Consider the following 17,453-nt stretch of genomic DNA (forward strand, 5'->3'; position numbering starts at 1 on the left):
GATTATAAATGCTCATTACCAGTTACATAAGTTTTAAAAATTAAAATATAATAAAATGCATAATTATAAATTAAATTATCTCAAAAGGTGAGGTCTATGAGGTAAGAGGAAGAATACAAAATGGAGTCCTTCATAGTGAAATGGGATGAAAATGATGGACATTCTCAAAGGACTATCAATACTCCAAAAAAATGGGTAGTACTTTATAATACGCTAATCATAAAACCCTTTTTACAAATTATTTTGTGGTTGACAGATCAACTTATGTTATGGCTCCTATTACATTTCTACTGAAGTAACACAAAATCACCCATGAGAATGAGTACACAGCATCTATCTCACACACAATATTTACTCCTTAGATATATTTTGTGTTCCAAGTGAATAAACTATTTCCACATGTAAAATAAAAATCACAATGTTACTTTAAGGTTATTAAGTGTAATTATACGAGTTAATATATGTTTAAGACCTAGCACAGTATATAGTACTCAAAAAATGTAAACTGAATCAAAATCTGAATTTTTCATTTTACAGCAATCTTACGAAACAAGTAGAAGAGATACTAGTGCTCCCTTAAAAAGGAGAAAAAAACAAGTTTATTTCATTATTTTTTTTAAGTTTATTTATTTTCAGAGAGTGAGAGAGAAATGGGGGGAAGGGCTGAGGGGCAGAGAGAGAGAATCCCAAGCAGGTTCCATGAGGTCAGCACCGAGCTGGATGCGGGGCTCGAACTCACGAACCATGAGATCATGACCTGAGCCGAAACCAAGAGCCAGATGCTTACCGGAATGAGCCACCCAGGCACCCCTTTATTTTTTTTTATTAAAAATTATCTTATTGCTAAAAAATGCTAACCATCATCTATCTGAGCTTTCAGCTATCCATAATCTTTTTGCTGGTGGAGGGTCTTCCCTAATGACGCTGACTGATCAGGGTAGTGGTTGCTTAAATTTGGGGTGGCTATAGCAATTTCTTAATATATTTATTTTATTTACATTTATGTTATGTTGTTTTATTTCAGTATAGTTAAAATACAGTTATACTAGTTTCAGGTGTACAATATAGTGATTCAACAATTCCATACATCACCCAGAGCTCTTCCTGACAAATTCGTTCCTTAATCCCCATCACCTAATTAACCCATCCCCCTACCCACCTCTCCTCTGATAACCATCAGTTTGTTCCCTATCGTTAAGAGTCTGTTTCTTGGTTTGTGTCTCTTCCTCTCTCTTTTTTTTCCCTTTGCTTTGTTTCTTAAATTTCACATATGAGTGAAGTCATATGGTATTTGTCTTTTTCTGACTGATTTCACTTAGCATTGTATTCTCTAGCTCCATCCGTGTCATTGTAAACAGCAAAATTTCATTCTTTTTTATGGCAGAATAATATTCCTTTATATATATACATATACCTACATATACACACCACTTCTTTATCCATTCATCTATCATGGACACTTGGGCTGCTTCCATAATTCGGCTATTGTAAATAATGCTGCTACAAACATGGAGGTGCATGTATCCTTTGAATTGGTGTTTTTGTTTTGGGGGGTAAATACCTAGTAGTATTTAGGGTAGTTCTATTTTTAACTTTTTGAGGAAAAACCATACTTTTTTCCAGTGGTTGCACCATTTGCATTCCCAACAACAGTGCAAGAGGGTTCTTTTTTCTCTACATCCTTGCCAATACTTGTTTTTTATGGTTTGATTTTAGTATTCTGACAGGTGTGAGGTGTTTTTTCATTGCAGTTTTGATTTGCATTTCCCTTGATGCTGAGAGGATCTTTTCATGTGTTCATTGGCCATCTAGATATCTTCTTTAGAGAAATGTCTGTTCATTTCTTCTACCCATTTTTAATCAGATTATTTGGTTTTTTTGGGTTGAGCTGTATAATTTCTTTATATATTCTGGATACTATCTTTTTATCAGATATAAAAAACTTAAGTTTAAATAAGTTGAATGACCACCCCACTTCCCTCCAAAAAAATATTGGTATGTGGAAGAACTCGACTGCATAGGGTCTTGATTCCAAATTCAGTGCTTTCTGCAATACTATTCCTGGACTCTGAAAAATATGAATCTTGAAAAGTTATTTCCTCTTCAGTATTATTATTCATGCCTGTTAAAAACTAATCTTGTTAGTATTTAACCTTATTCTTACAAAAAAACAAAAATAAAAATAACCAGTATCAATTCCACTAAGAATATTACCCTGAACCACTGTAATTAGGTTTCTTAAAAATCAACTAGAGTAGATGCACCTAATGACTAAAAAGTTTGCATGCACTTACTTTGACACTTCAACTTTTAGTTCCATTTCGTTCTTCTCTAATTCTAGAATCCGTTGCCTATCAGCATCACTTACTGTCTTGCTCACACTATCAGCTAGTTCATCTCTTAACATCTGTTCCACCTTCTGTGCTTCCAAATTGATTTTGGTAAGCTAAGAAAAGCAACAAAAATGTTCAGATATATTAGTTTTTGGTGAGATTTTCTTCTCAACTTAGATATTACCACAGTTCTCTTTACTTAGCATTAGTCTGGATAATGAATTGAGTGTGAAATATTAAGAATAGATTGAAGAGGGTAAAGAGAGTCAGGAACAGATTATAAGAACTCAGGTTATATGCCAACCCACCAAAAGTCATTTATATTAGACAACTCATAGTCTAATATTTGAATCTGATTTTTTAACATTTGTTTGAAACGTAGTTATACTCATTATGCTTGACTTCAATTATATCATCTATAAATAAACATAAATGAGTTAATAAAATCTTAACATATACTTAGTGACTCAGTTAAAATAAACAAAATGACAAATATGTTTTGAAAAGTATACTAATTCTCAAGGTAAACATTATAAACGTGCCGCTTCATCATTAATTGTTGAATGTTTGCAAACTGTTTTAATTGCCAACCAATTTAATATTTCTGAGCATATCAAAAAAGTCTAAAACTTACTATTAAAATGTAAAGTCCCAAGAGCAGAGATTACTGCCTATTTTATTTCCTGTGATAAAACTAGCCCCCATACAGTGTCTGACATGTAACAGGCACTCAATATATATTTGTTAAATGAATGGATGGTAGTGGAAGGCAATTATCATTACTAAGCAAATAATATCTTTTTACATTAAATCTAATAATGTAATGCTGATGAAAAATAAGAACTCATTCACAGAAATACCTGTCTTCTTTTTAAACATTTCAGATTTAAAATACATCTTTTATGAAACACAGCACTATATTAACATTACTTCAGAAATACAAACAAATCTCTTACAATATAAAATGTCTAACATGACTAATCCTTTATACCAATTACATGATAAAAATTCTATCAAACCTCAGCAAATTTGGTTTCCAATTCAAAATTACGTTCTTCCATTTGCTTTAATGAAGTCCTTGCATGTTCATACATTTTTTGAGAATGTTCAGCCCGCTGCCTTTCATTTAATTCTTTCATCTCCAGCATAGTAATTTTTTTTGAAATAGAAACAATTTCACTGTTGGTTATTGATTTCTTTGCCTTATCCATGTTTGATTCATTTCCTATATGCAACAATACTAAGTCAATCACAAGCTGTTATCAAAATTAGATGCCAAATATTTTAGAAACTTTTTTTAAAATTTTTTAACGTTTATTTATTTTTGACAGAGATGGAGAGAGAGAAACGGAGTGCAAGCAGGGGAGGGGCAGAGAGAGAGGGAGACACAGAATCCAAAGCAGGCTCCGGGTTCTGAGCTGTCAGCACAGAGACTGATGCAGGGCTCAACTCACAAACTATGAGATTATAACCTGAGCTGAAGTCAGACGCTTAACTGACTGAGCTAACCAGGCACCCCTGGACACTGTATACAAGGATGCAATAATATGGTTCCACAGAAAACACACGAGCCTTATGAATTATGATAGACCTAGATTCCAGTCTTAGCTCTGTTACTTACTGTTTGGAAACTGCCTATCCCATTTAATCTCTCGGGAACTTATATTCTTCATCAGTCAAATGATAATAAAAGTTAGTCCTTATAGAAATTTAGGAATTTCTACAGGGAATCCAGTACTTATTTAAGAGAGACAGAGTAAAATGAACACAGAACTTACTACAATTGTATGTAATACTCTTTTTTTTATATTTTAGCTTAAATGATACCTTCTTTCAGGTAGCAGTTACATGGAAATCAATTCACTTTTAATTTCTTAAAGAATTAAAAATCACATTTCTAAAAATAGCTTATTTTAGATAATATTAGGCCCAATGTCAGGCTGCACTAAACTACTACACGTCCCAGTTACCAATTTAATAAAACAGCTCTATTTTGTAACAGACACCTTGAATAACATTAGAGCTCTAAGATCTAGAAAACAAATATACAAAAACACTTTATCCAAAGGAGCAAATTTATTTGAAAATTATAAAGCACAATGCTAGTAAGATAAAATTATTTAAACATCATAAACTAAGATAACCATTTAAAAATGAACATGGAAAACCATTTGAAAAATGAATAAGGAAAATCCGAGCAGGACCCACAAAGATTTTAATATCTGTCATAATATCTGTTAGATATACATGAAGATGTTCATTGAGAACCATAAACAACAGCAAAAATAAGAAGGCCTCGTGATTTAATCACTCAAACAGTAAGATATTACATGGATATTTGTATGTGTAAGAATGATGAATAAAGCAAATATATTAACATCTACTAAATGAATACAGTATATAATGTTCATTATAATATAAAGTATATGTATGTTTACTATTAGAGTCATTTACATTTTATTTATTTTATTAAGTTTTTATTTAAATTCCAGTTAGTTAACATACAGTGTAATATTAGTTTTGGGTGTACAGTATAGTGATTCTACACTTTTGTACAACACCCAGTGCTCATGTAAACATGTATAAGGGAATACAAAAAAATAAGAATAGTAAAACTATAGGCAATATAAACTCTTTTCAAAATTATTTTGATGTTTTATGGTGACCTTTTAATTTAAATGTATTAAATGGTACATTCCTAATATAACTTTACACATATTACATGCAGTGGAAAACTTCTAAATACTACCACTAAAATATAGGTATTTAAGATTATTACCAGTCTTTATGGTTAAATGGTTCAAAATAGTTAATGCTCTGTCATAATTTTTTAACATATATGATTCAACTAGGAACTAATCTCATCTACTAACTAAAAACCAAATTTTGGTAGAGATTAGCATAAGATACTATTCATCAACTGTCTGCTAAATTAAACTGTTAGGCAGAGTTCATTTTTATCAAAACACTTCCTTTTCATCTGATATAGAAAAGGAACTATAAATGAATAACGTATTCACTATTAGATCTTCATCATTTTACATTATCAGAGTCATCATACTTACCTAATTTAGTTTCTTGTTCCCAGGCTTGTTCAACAGTGTAAAGTTTTTCTTTGGTAATCTCCAGTTCTTTATTTATAGACTCCACTTGTTCTTTCAGGGATGCATTTTCACACTCAATAAAACAGAAACATCACTGAGAAACTACATTATAATTCAGACTAATATGATATGTGATATTGACTTAACCTTATATAATATCTCCTAAAACTCACAATCCAGTTTTTTTTAACAAAATTAGGAGCTCCCCTACATGTAATATATACACACATACATATACAAACACACGTATATACACACACACATATATAAAGAAAGTATGTTAAAATAATCAAAATCTTATATATCCAATATGTGACTTCCGAATATTAGCTTCTGCTATGTTCACTTTCGCCAAGCTGGAATGCTTAGAGTTTCTCACACAGTTACTGAGCATCACTAGCACACCATCATGTCAGGTGCTGTACTTCATGTCCACGGTGAAAAGAAACAGACAAAATACTGGCCTTCACAGGCCTCACCATTTAGCATCTGTGGGTATCTGTGTGTAGCAGGAGTTGGGGAGGGTATGGAAGGCAGAAGACAGTGAACAGATAAGCAAACCAAAAACTCTAAGAATGTAAAGATCTAGAAAGAAACAGAGTATGGATCCAGAGCAAAATAAAAGGAACCATATCAAGATAGAAAGGTTAAAGAAGGTATTAACTACTGAGGAGGTGGTATTTAAGTCAAAAGCTAAGGTATGAAAAGGAGCCAGTCCTTTTTTTTTTTTAAGTTTATGTATTTATTTTGAGAGACAGAGCAAAAGCATGAGAGGGGCAGAGAGAGAAGGAGAGAGAGAATCCCAAGCAGGCTCCACACTGTCGGTGCAGAGTCCCATGTGGGGCTCAAACCCATGTACCGTGAGATCATGACCTGAGCCAAAATCAAGAGCTGGACGCTTACCCACCTGAGCCACCCAACGGCTCAAGGAGCCAGTGTTGACAAGAAGCCAGCCAGAGAGAAGAGCTATGTGTTGATAAACCTTGATGGTCTGATGGAGGACTGAGTTTGGGGCACTAGAGGACTTAAGCACAGACAGCAAAAATAACAGGGACGAGTGGTATAAGATAAACTTGGAGTGATTATAGGGGGTCATACCAGGCAAGGCATGGTATGTCAAGATAAGGAACTAGAATTTAACTTAATATATAATAGGAAATCATTTAAACATCTTAAGGAGGAAGTATTTTTGTTTTGTTTTGTTTTGTTTTAATTTAATGTTTATTTATTTTTGAGAAAGAGACTGAGCATGAGCAGGGGAGGGGCAGAGAGGGGGAGAGACAGAATCCAAAGCAGGCTCCAGACTCTGAGCTGTCAGCAGAGCCCAAAGCAGGGCTCGAACTTACGAACTGCGAGATAATGACCTGAGCTGAAGTCGGATGCTTAGCTGACTGAGCCACCCAGGAGCTTCTTTAAGGAGGACGTTTTAAACAACCATTCTGAATGCAATGTGGAGAATAAATAAAGGGGTAAGCAGAGAAATCAAAATTAAGAAAATATAAAATCCTGATGAGTAGGGTCATAGCAGTGAAGATGGAGAAAAGAGGGCACACATATGAATGAATTACATTTGGGAAATAAAAATGACAGGGGAAAGGAATGACAGAAAGTAACTCTAAGGTATCTGCCTTCATGGAGTAGGTAACAGCAGCACCTATTGAAACGGAAACAACTATGAGAGAAACAGACATTCTGGATGTTAAATTTGAGATCCCCTTGAAACAGGAGTTGTAAAATAGATAATCCCATTACAGTACCGAAAAGGCAGACTGGACACAAAAATGTAGGAGTTGGCACATAAATTTAATATGCTCATTTACTCTTTGTTTTAACAAACAGAATACTAACTATATGCCAGGTATTCTAAGCCCTTGAATGATAAAGAAATTCTGTCCTAGAACTTGTGTTGGGCAGGGGGTAGTTGGAAAAGAAGCCAATACATAATACAATGTTACATAATACATATTATGAAGAATAACAGGATAATGAGGTTTTATTTATTTATTTTTTTTTAAGGGGACGTTATGATAAAAAAAGAAAGCAAGATAAGGGAATACAATGTGACTTTCTGGTAATGTGCACAATTACAACCCCGTTCTAGATACTATAAATACATAGGAAAAAAAAAAAAAAAGAGGGCTTAGGGGTTTTAACATCTTTCTACCTTTTTTTCCCTCTTCCTTCCAGACTTTCAAGAACTCTGGTCTTGCTCCAGATGCCATTCATATTCCCCTGCCCTCGGTGGGGTGCCCTGCACCCACACTTTTACCACCCACCTCTAGAATCTTCAATTGACCTCTCCCTATTTGCTCTAAATTTTCTTTCCCTCTACCCTCAAACTTCATTGGCCTGTTTAAAAAAAAAGAAAAAAAAAAACAGTTGATAAAATAAATCCTTCTCTTGATCCTACTTCAACCTGCATCTAATTTCTTTTTACTTCTATCATCAGATTTCTAGTTTTTCTGTTGCCTTATCACCCACACATTCAGTTTTTGCATTTTCTTATCATCCACTCTCTTTATATTCTGAAAACTGATTTTTACCACTTTTACTCTCAATAAAGTCTACCCTTGGGGCTCCTGGTTGGCTCAGTCAGTTAAGTGGCCAACTCTTGATTTCAGCTCAGGTCGTATCTCACAATTGTGAGACTGAACATTGGGCTCTTCGCTGAGCATGAAGTCTGGTTGGGCTTCTCTCTCTCTTGCTCTCTCTCAGCCCCTCCCCTGCTCTCGCTCTCTCAAAATAAATAAATTAAAAAAAAAAAAGAAAAAAGGAACTTTACTCTTGAAAGGCATCAACACTTTCCTAATCACCACATCTGATGACCTTTGCACCATGGCTCTACACCATTAATAACTCTCTCGAGGTCAACATTTATTAGTTCTGTGTGCCAAAGAGGAAGTACTAAACACATAAAAGTGAATTAAATAGAATTCCTGATATCAAGAAGAATATATTCCAGTAGGGGATGGAGACATACAAACACTCTTAGTATGATGTGATATAAATAGCAGAAACAGGTACAAGATAGAGAATATAGACAGAGAGACTTTGTTCTATAAAGAAAGATGCTTCAGAAAAAAAGATAGTGTCTCAACAAAGGTTTTTCTTTTTTTAATGTTTATTTATTATTGATTTTATTTATTATTTTAATGTTTATTATTTACTATTTATTTATTTAATGTTTATTTGTTATATATAACATTTTTAATGTTTATTTATATTATTTATTACGGGAGAGGCAGAGAGAGGAAGAGACACAGAATCCAAAGCAGGCTCCGAGCTGTCAGCACAGAGCCCAATGTGGGGCTTGAACTCACGAACTGAGATATCATGACCTGAGCCGAAGTCAGATGCTTAACTGACTGAGCCACCCAGGTGCCCCTGAACAAAGTTTTAAACATGAATAGAAATTCACTGAGCACATAAGTGGAGAGCCCTGGGAGGGCTTTCGAGACAAGGAAACAGCAGGTACATAAGAATATATATATGAGAAAAAACACTGTGTCCCAGCAAACTGGTAGTTCAATTTCAAAAACAAATTGTAAAAGTACTTAGAGCACCATAGGAGATGACATGAGGTAAGTGGGGGCTAATCACAAAAGGAATTTGGCTTTTATTCTTTAAGTGACTGACAGTGATTGATAGGTGTGAAGCAAAGGCGTTGTCCCATGGTCAGATTCATGTTTAGAATGACCATTGTGGTGGAAGTAAGAAGGGGGTTACACAGGAGATAGGGATAGAGTAAGGGCTACCACAATACACATAATAAAGAATAAAACTGACACATTGTCAATAGGGATAAAAATATACTCAGAATTATAATCGAGATGCAGGAAAGAATATAACACAAATGCATTTTTTTTAAATTTTAAGATGAAAAATATTCTTTGGAAAAATAGATAAATAAAAGTTAAAAATTACTCATTGCTGTTATCTACATAATATATTTCTTACATGGATTTTCTTGTTTTTTTTTTTCTTACATGGATTCTAAAATCATACAGAGGACGAGTGCAAAGGACATGAAAAATGGGGAAAAATAAAATAAATTATTACCATACCTAAATATTCAAAATTTTCTACAAAAATTAACATAATCCTCTCCCTTTGGCAAAACAGTAAAAAGTAAACTGATCATGATTATTGCTAGTTAGTATTAATAAATCACTCAGATATTTTTATAGGAGTCATTCACAGCTATTCAAAATAACATTTGGGTGTTTTATTGAATGTGTCCCTCTAAGCAAGTAAAAGCTATGAAGCTAACAAAATCAGACCTCATTCCACTCCTAGGAGAAGATCACAAAAGAGAAGATGTCAAAAGACACAAGCCCCTATTTCTGAAGAGGAAGATGAACAAATCAGGAGCTGGTTTTGCTTGCGTTAAAGGTATGGAGGTCAAGTGGCTAGAAGAGGACGACAAGGGTTCTGGGCCATATCCACAGACTGTTTGAATGAATATGTGATACTTCATCCTATTTTTCTTATCTGTACAGTTAGAAAGGATGGGGATTTCCAGAGCTCATCCAGGATCAGGAAGAGCCATTCTCGGCTATATCCATCCCAAGAAACATAAACCAAGGGGTACAAGAAAATAAGTTGCACTGGGATCAGGGGGAAGAGAGAAGGATGGGTACTTAATGATGCCTCCTCTTTCCGTTACAATCATCTGTAACCTGTCTGGTTCATGCTTCTGTTTCTTTTTTAAGTGCCTGGTGTTAAGCGGCTTGATTCAATAAAATCCTGCAAGTGGACTAAGGAGGATGAAAGGATGAAGTCATTCCGCACCTACAGATAGCACCCAAGAGGAATAGCTAATATTACAAGGTTCAAGGACTATATACACTTACCTCTAAGTGTTCCAAGTTATTTGTTCTTTGAACAAGCATATTATCTTTTTGCAAGATGTCCCTGTATTTCGTAGTCAGTTCATTGTACTGTTTATTGGCCAATTCTAGCTCAGACAAAGAAACGCTATTATCTATAACTTTTTGCAGAGCTGCAATCTTGAAAATGGCCATTTCCTATGTAAACAAACACACACTGAGTCAAGTTGGTGTATTTTTTCCTAGGGAAGTACTAGCCACTTTTCAGAAGGATAAGATAATATAGCTGAAAGCAAAACAGATTTTAGAATCATTAAAGAAAAGATTTCTTATGTATTAAAAATATTACAATATTCATTTCTTTAGTAGAAGAAATAGTACTATTTAGAAATTTTAAATCATAATAAAAATGAAAAAAAAAGGAAATCCTTTCATAACTATCATAGTAAAATGAAATTCAATTTCAGAAAAGCGTAATACACAGCAGCAAGAAAATATGTATCACCCAGAATAATACTACTTGGCAATGAGAAAAAATGAAATCCTGCCAGTTGCAGCATCGTGGATGGAACCGGAGGGTATTATGCTAAGTAAAATAAGTCAGGCAGAGAAAGACAGATACCATATGTTTTCACTCATATGTGGAACTTGAAAAACTTAACAGAAGACCATGGGGGAAGGGAAAGGGGAAAATACTTACAAACAGAGGGAGGGAGGCAAATTGTAAGAGACTCTTAAATACAGAGAACAAACTAAGGGTTGATGGGGGTGGGGGAGAGGGGAAAATGGGTGATGGGCATTGAGGAAGGCACTTGTTGGGATGAGCACTGGGTGTTGCATGTAAGCGATGAATCAGAGATATCTACCCTCAAAACCAAGAGCACACTATATACGCTGTATGTTAGCCAGTTTGACAATAAATTGTATTAAAAAAAAAAAAAGAATTTACCTCTGGATGGCTTTTCTAAATTTCATAAGCTTAAAAATAACTTGCCTTTAGTTAGCTGAATGGCAAAATTGGATTTACCACATTACAATTTACCTATTTCTGCTTATTATAGTTACACAGACTAGTTTTGTAATAAAAGAGAAAACCTTTTATTCACATGAAAGAAACAATACTTAGTGAGAAAAATTTTCTCTCAATTAGCTGTCTCTAATAATACCAATGACTTTAGTTACTTGTTTTACATTCTACTCATCAGCTATACAATTATAAAAATTCACTACTCGAAGACTCTGTATTAACACTAAGAAGAAACATCTGAACTTTTCTCTCTAAAGTTGACGAAGTAGTGCAAGGAATAACCAAATTTATAAAGTGAGGAAGATAAAGAACTACAGTTAAAATTTCTCGTGAAGGATAGCGATGAGGGAGGAATATTTGTGGTAGTGCTTCATATCTCATTTTGATAGCTTCTTTTCCATTTAAGTAAGTACACATAATTCTACCTTACTCTTAGAATCTGATTTCACACATTCTTTGTGTGGGGAGGGGTTTCCCATTTCCCATCTCCTAAAAATATCCAATTTTCAGCTTTCCAATTGTTGTGTACTATCTCCCCAAATCCAGGTCGAATAGTCAGGTTGAACAGAAGAACATTCTAGTTCTTTTTTCCCCTTCTATCTCACACACTCACTATATTTGCAATACTTCAGGAAAGCACAAAAGTAAAAAACAAGTACATTTCTTAAGACTCAAAATGTCCTGGAGCACCTGGGTGGCTCAGTTGGTTCAGCGTCCGACTTCGGCTCAGGTTATCATCTCACAGTTCGTGAGTTCGAGCCCCGCGTTGGGCTCTGTGCTGACAGCTCAGAACCCGGAGCCTGCTTCGGATTCTGTGTCTCCCCCTCTCTTTGCCCTTCCCCCACTCGCTCACGCACTCTCTCTTTCTCTCTCTCTCAAAATAAACACTAAAAATTTTTTTTAAAAAGACTCAAAATGTCCTTACCACATGTCCAAATAAAAACAGCTTTCATTATTCAACAAGTTCCTTTTTGCATCAGGATTCAGCTTTAAGATCATATTGAAAGTAAGTTGGTTAGCATGACAATTTCACTTATTACTATCCTTAAAAGGAACTCAACTTCATTTTAATTTTACTTTGAACGCTTATGTGTTTATATGATCCTATGTAAATTTGGACATGTAAACTGAACACGTATGTACATGCTTAAAATAAGCTATATAAGACAAGATGTAAAGCAAGGTGTAGAAGAGTACACACAGCATGCAACTTCTTGTGTCTGTTAATATCTTCGAAAAGAAACATTAAAAAGATGATCAGTTACCTGTAGCAGTTAGGGCAGAATGGAGTCAAAGGTACAGGGACAGAAGTAAGATTTCTCTGACTACATGTTTAAAACATGCAAATGTCTCATATATTCAAATCAATTTTAAAAAAGAAACTAAAAGTAACTATGAGTTTGAAGACAAGTACAAAACAAATGAGCCTAATTATACATCAAATTTATAGTATAACCTCAAAAGGAGGAGAATTATTTCAAGCTACTGTAGAATATATTACCTTGACTATACATCCTATTGAAAGATATTCTAAGGAAAATAAGAACTATAAGGAAATTAAAAAAATTTTTTTAGGTTTATTTATTTATTTTGAGAGAGACAGAGGCAGAGTGAGCAGGGGAGGGGCTGAGAGAGAGGGAGGGAGGGAATCCCAAGCAAGCTCCTCACTGTCAGCACAGAGCCTGATGTGGGGCCTGCACTCACAAAATCGTGAGATCATGCCCTGAGCCAAAACCAAGAGTTGGATGCTTAACAGACTGAGCCACCCAGGCGCCCCAAGAACTCTAAAGATATTTTAAACTAAATCTGGTAGCACTGCTGTTGTTATTGCTAATACCAATGCAAGATCATCTTCAAATTAATGTGTAAATATTACAGAATAACTATTTTAATATTAATAACAGATTTCTATGTAAGAAAAAAGTAATATGAGTATAAAATCAAATGTTAGTAAAAACTCCATACTATTTTCTAAACCCCACTATGTTAAATCTGAAATGTGGAGATAACAGTATGAACTCATGTTTTAAATATACACATATTTTCCTAACTTGCTCACTGAAAAGGACTAGTAGCAATGACATTTCAAGAGCAATAGCACCTAGTGACCAGTTTTGGCATCTAAATGCCTTTACCACTAAAAATAACCAGGGTTCTTTAGAGAAATGGTTTATTCCAAGTCTGGATTAAAGTATACAATGTAAATCTTGGATATCCTGTTGTGCCAGAAAAGAAACCAACATTTGAGGCTTGGTTCAAAGACTACTGGATTCTTGTCAAAAGGAAACAAGAACTAGCTTTAAAGGGCTCCCATTGGCCAAAATGAAGACAAATAATGACTAAGTGTGTTAGTCTGTAATGATACTGAAAGAAGAGAAAGATGGGGAGGTCGGGCAAACAGGTAGAAGAAATGGAGTATATCGACTCTGATTTCTGAAGACTAGTCATTAAAAGGAAAGGATGAAGCTTTTGTCTTGCCTTTCTAGTAGGAACTATACTTCAAAATAACCGAATAGGCTGGGCTAATGAAGAAAAGGTCTATATTTAATAAAAGAATATCTGCTATAAGTGTAGAAAGTATAATATAACTAGAAAAATAATGTTTGCAACTCTAATGAAATAAATGAGTCAGGTAACAACAATCAACAGTGGATGCTAAACCCATTATGAGCACTGACAAAGAATTGGTTATTTGCATGGACCAAAATATCACCAGTTAACTAAATCACTTTATAATAGAGATATATGGCTGTTTCCCCCTTAAGATAATAATCACTCATTAAACATGGGACTACCAGACATTCCATCTCTTAAAGTGATGCAATATAAATAATTACTTCTAAAGTACTAAGCATTACTGATGGAGTATTCTTGTCAAAAAACGTTTAACCTGACATAAACAAGGCTTCAAAGCTTTTAGTAAATAACAAATAGAGGAACAAACAAAATTACAAAAGAAAATAATCACGAATCTTCAACATTTTTCACAAAGAGAAGAAGAAAAACAGGGGAGATTCTATGAATATTGAAGACATGAAAAAAAATAAAGACTTATGACATGTAATACCCAAATACAACACAGGGTCCTTAACTGGATCCTGGGATAATGGAGGAAATGTGAATATGGTCGGGACATTAGATAATGTGAGGCAATTATTGCCAATTTTGTTAGATGTGATAAAGTTTGTGGTTATGTAAACAAAAAAAGGCTTTTTTAGAAATGCACACTAAAATATTTAGGGAAGAAATGTCTACAATTTATTCCTATAAAAAACAGATGAAACAATTATGGCAGAACGTTAATAGATGTTAACTATTAATCCAGGTGATGGCTGTTCATTGTATGATCCTCTCTTCCTCATAACTGAAAGTTTTCATAGAGTAAAAAAAAAAAAAATCAGATGTACCTTAAATCGTTGCAAACGTCCAATTTTTTCACCAACTTCAGCTTCCATTGATATCAATTCATTCTTCTGTTTCCCGTTTTCTTTCCTAAGCTGTCGTTCCAATTCTACTAAAGTAGTATATTGTCTTATGAGTGACTTTTCATTCACTTGCAAGACTGTAATTTTTCTACTATATTCTGAAAGTGTTTTTTTCATTTCATCCGAATCCATCTGAAGAGCACTAAGCAAATTCTGCACAAAGACACGTTTACATTACTTAGTGAACGTAGCTATCTTAATTTGTACACTAGTATATATTGATTTTGAAGGGTTTTTACTCACATTATATTCTTTTACTTTTATAGCACCTTGTTGGATTTGATCCTCAAGTTTTTTCTTTTCCTCTTTCATTGTTTCAGATTCTGTTTTCCAGGTCTCCTTTTCACTTAAAATAAAAAATGACAATATAATAAACCTAATACTTACAGAAAAAGATAACTTTAAATTATGGAAATTTAAAGTTTTCATGAAATAACAGACATCATAGCTACTGGTATCCGATAACAGAATAACTCGAAATTCCATTCCAAAAGGATTTAGCCTGTAAGTTATATTTTTATTAAATAAATGCAGTGTAAAGAAATTATCAAGTTACTTTCATTATTCCATGAATCACAACTCTACAACTGTTACAATATAACAAGTGACGATGGATCTTATAAACAATTTATTGAAAACAGAAAATAGGAAAATAATCAACACTCCAAAGTAATTCTGGAAATTAGGTCTCAGTTTTCAGACCCTAGTCTTAAGCTTCAGTGTTAATTTAAATAGTTGCGAAATATAGAATACAAACATTATTAGAAATCATTTGACTTAAAAGGTGTGTAAGATACTGCTGCCCACCCAAGAGACATTCCAGTCACCAGAAATCCAGTCAGCATAAACAAATTACAGTGACATCGTTCATTCTCTTTGCTACTGAATGGTTTGGACTTGAACATAGGACTCGGACAGCTCATTGGCCCAACTCTGGCTAAAGTGATCTGAGTCAAAATCTGCTCTGCTAGAAGACTTTGGAAAAAATGTTTTATCTAAAAATGAAAAGTCATGTGGAAAAAAAATTGCCTCTTCTTCAGCGGGCATGATTGCATCTTTCTTGAACTCCTGCATCTGTTTTATAAACTATAATAGGAGATAATAACAACCCCTAAACATGACCTACCCTATAATTAGCTTTGGGTTTCTTGTTAGATCACATAATAATTACCCTTCATGTTTAAATCACCTTTGCTCAGGTATTCTAATGACTAATAAGAAAATTTTTCTGTTGATACAGATGAAATAGCAGAGATACAGAGAAATGTAATAGTCTCAATGGATATATATCAATAATGCTGACAGTGATGATGAAGAATGATGCTAACAGCTGACATTTACAAAATATTCATGTGCCAGGACATTTACCAAATGCTCATATCTGAGCATTTCCATATAACAATTTAATTAAATTTTATAACAACCCTATGAAAAAGGCATTACTATCTCAGAAATTTATAGGTAAGGAAACTAAGACATAAAATAGGAGGAAAGAGGTATGAGGGAAGGGTAAAACAAAATACCTAAGTGTTCCCTTACATTAGTTTCATCATTAATAAGAACATACTGCAACCAAATTATAAAGTCTTGTTAACATTTATACCTTAGATATTCTTTATATAATAAACTCTGTTGATGACGAATTACTGCAAATTTTCTGTTATAGTCCTCAAGAGAATCTTCTAAATTTTTTAATTTATTTTCTTTATATTCTAGTTCCTAAAAATTGGTTTAGAAATAAGGATTAAAAAAGAATAATATATTTTATATTTGAAAGTATAAATTCATAATCTGACAAGATTACAGAAAAATATATAGAAGAGAATAGTTACCAAATCCATTAGCAGCTCAGATAATTTCTATACTATTTTGAACATCTTAGTTTAAGGCATATGGAATGAGGCAATATGTTTAAAAAGAAGTACTATAAAATTGGTAACATTATTTTTATCATATTTGTTAGTTTCCGTAACCATGTAAATTATCAGATACAATGGCTACAAACTTACCTCCAGTCCACTCAGCCTCACAGACCCTTTTGTGAACCTAACTGTTCATGCCTCTATTCAAATGTCCTTTCCAATTATTTCATTTTATAAATGAAGAAAGAGACTTGGAAAGATTACCTTAACATTAAAAAACTCATCACCACTACACTTGGCAATCATTTCTAAGCATATGTAATATGGCAAACTTGGTGTCAGATGCTACATTTACATGCAGATCGAACACCTGAAATCAGGTCATGACTCTAAAGGCTTTGGCTATGTCCATCACTCTTAGGTATGGGAGTCCAAGTACCTGTTTTGCCACTATGAACAGGTTTTCAGAGTCCCAATACGTGCTCCCTAATCTACCACAATACCTCTCGTGTTTTTTTTTTTCTATAAAGATAAAAAAAAATGAATTTCATCTCAAGCAACATGACAATACTGTCATTACTTGTTGACAGTGTCCTATACTGCAGAAGAATAAGTTATAAAGAGCTAAGGGGTGCCTGGATGGCTCAGTTGGTTAAGCATCTGACTCTTGATTTCAGCTCAGATCATGATCTCACAGTTCATGAGTTCGAGCCCCATGTCGGGCTCCTCACTGACAGCATGGAGCCTGCTTGGGATTCTCTCTCTCCTGCTCTCTCTGCCCGTCTCTCTCAAAATAAATAAACTTAAAAAAAT

At 33.9% G+C, this 17,453-nt stretch overlaps 1 protein-coding gene across 6 annotated transcripts in view; it reads right to left on the reverse strand.

Annotated features, from left to right (window-relative positions):
- CEP290 (centrosomal protein 290) overlaps positions 1-17,453 on the reverse strand; it is a 91,415-nt gene that overhangs the window by 41,794 nt on the left and 32,168 nt on the right. For all 6 annotated transcript variants that reach the window (XR_006294434.1, XR_006294433.1, XM_043561961.1 and 3 more), the window contains 7 exons: positions 16,382-16,497; positions 15,022-15,124; positions 14,701-14,931; positions 10,291-10,464; positions 5,399-5,510; positions 3,353-3,558; positions 2,295-2,446 (listed from right to left, as the gene is read on the reverse strand). Coding sequence is in view for 4 of the 6 variants with exons in the window: in XM_043561961.1 (XP_043417896.1) it covers positions 2,295-2,446; positions 3,353-3,558; positions 5,399-5,510; positions 10,291-10,464; positions 14,701-14,931; positions 15,022-15,124; positions 16,382-16,497 (1,094 nt within the window). In the remaining 2 variants the exon portion in view is untranslated. The remainder of the gene's footprint in view (positions 1-2,294; positions 2,447-3,352; positions 3,559-5,398; positions 5,511-10,290; positions 10,465-14,700; positions 14,932-15,021; positions 15,125-16,381; positions 16,498-17,453) is intronic.

Source organism: Prionailurus bengalensis, chromosome B4 (genome assembly GCF_016509475.1).
Source record: "Prionailurus bengalensis isolate Pbe53 chromosome B4, Fcat_Pben_1.1_paternal_pri, whole genome shotgun sequence".
Classification (NCBI taxonomy): domain Eukaryota; kingdom Metazoa; phylum Chordata; class Mammalia; order Carnivora; family Felidae; genus Prionailurus; species Prionailurus bengalensis.